Genomic DNA, 1,401 nt, shown 5'->3' with positions numbered 1-1,401 from the left:
AAGGTACCCGCTGCTTATTAAAGAATTTAGTGTTTTGACTTGTATCACTTTCAATAGTTGCGTCCATTTCAGTTACATTCGAGTATATTCTTGTTTCATTCAGTTCGCGGAACGACCTGTTTCGAAGCTGACGCTTGACATCTTTTAGTGTGGGTCTACCGCGAAAAGCGTATGCCTTTCTTTGCATGTGCTTTGAGCGCCCCAAGAAGAAATCGATTAAGCCAACGCAACGTCAACCCTCAGTAATCCAAACAACGCATCACAGCGCTGTGCATGATCTTGGATTACGTGGTTTGCTTTAAATAAACAAAGTAAACAGCGCCACGTGGCTTGTATTGTGCATTACCCAATCAAAACACCGCCACGTGCTTTCTATTGTGCATTGCCCAATCAAACACGGCCACGTTTTTCTATTGTGCATTTTGCTGTACAGGTAAAAAAAAAAAGGAAATCTAACGTCTTTTATAATTAGCCGGGTATTCTGAAGTTGCTCTGTTTAGGCTGACTCATGAAAGTTTTTAATGATATCGATGATCTGTTAACGTTAGTTCCGATTATCGTTTGCGTTTGTTGTATTAATAGAAAAGCATATTTTGAGTGTTAATTGCTGCTTTCGGAATAAAGTGTCATTAATCAGGGAGGCAAACGCACGATGACGTGTGACTAATACTTTCCAGGTATTTCTCTTGGTTTCTGATAGACGGTCCTGCACTGTGTTGTCAACACTTCCTTTGTTTTACATTGCGCAAGCAGTCAATTCAGATGAGCGTCGTGCACGTTTCCGAGGCTTGCGGGTCATCGGGGTGAAAGACCTGACAAGGCCGATATTGTCCATTATATTAAAAAAATAACCAGGCGTCACTACTTCACAATACAAAACGTTTGTACAAAGTGATATCAAAGAGGTGTCGAAGTGATGATGTACACTAAGGCGGATAATGACGTCATCACGTAGCAAATATCCTTTCGAAAATTTGAACTTCCGTTCAGTCGCGGCTCGTTATATTATGTGCGTGCTCAGGAGGATAGTCGGGGCAAATCAATCGATCTTCAACGGACTTCAATACCTTGAAGTGGTGAATACAAAAGGATGGAGTTTATCTTGTGTTTTCTCCTGGGTCTCTTCGTCAAGTTGAGCTTCGTCTCTGGCAGCGATATTTACCCGTCTATACACTGGGTCCCACAGAATCCAATGTAAGTAACTCGTTTACTTTAATTCTAAGCTGCGTGAAGGAAAAGACCTGTTATCATCGAGTTTGTTGGTTACTTCCGCAATCCGATTCCCAAGAGGGCGTTATGAAGCCACCGTAGTAAAAATAATACAGTAGTTGCTTTTCTCCGTGCGCAGTTTGCATTCGAAAGATCGATTGTAGGGGCATTTGCAAAATAATGTACAAATAA

At 41.5% G+C, this 1,401-nt stretch overlaps 1 protein-coding gene across 1 annotated transcript in view; it reads left to right on the top strand.

Moving 5' to 3' along the window:
* The first annotated feature begins 846 nt into the window (after positions 1–846).
* The window catches only part of LOC138022386 (uncharacterized), a 19,219-nt gene continuing 18,664 nt past the window's right edge, over positions 847–1,401 (top strand). Inside the window, exon 1 of the mRNA XM_068869504.1 lies at positions 847–1,194. Coding sequence (XP_068725605.1) covers positions 1,091–1,194 — 104 coding nt within the window. The 5' untranslated portion in view covers positions 847–1,090. The remainder of the gene's footprint in view (positions 1,195–1,401) is intronic.

The sequence above is a fragment of the Montipora capricornis genome, chromosome 10, assembly GCF_036669925.1.
Source record: "Montipora capricornis isolate CH-2021 chromosome 10, ASM3666992v2, whole genome shotgun sequence".
NCBI lineage: Eukaryota > Metazoa > Cnidaria > Anthozoa > Scleractinia > Acroporidae > Montipora > Montipora capricornis.
This window is presented reverse-complemented; position numbering and strand designations above follow the sequence as displayed.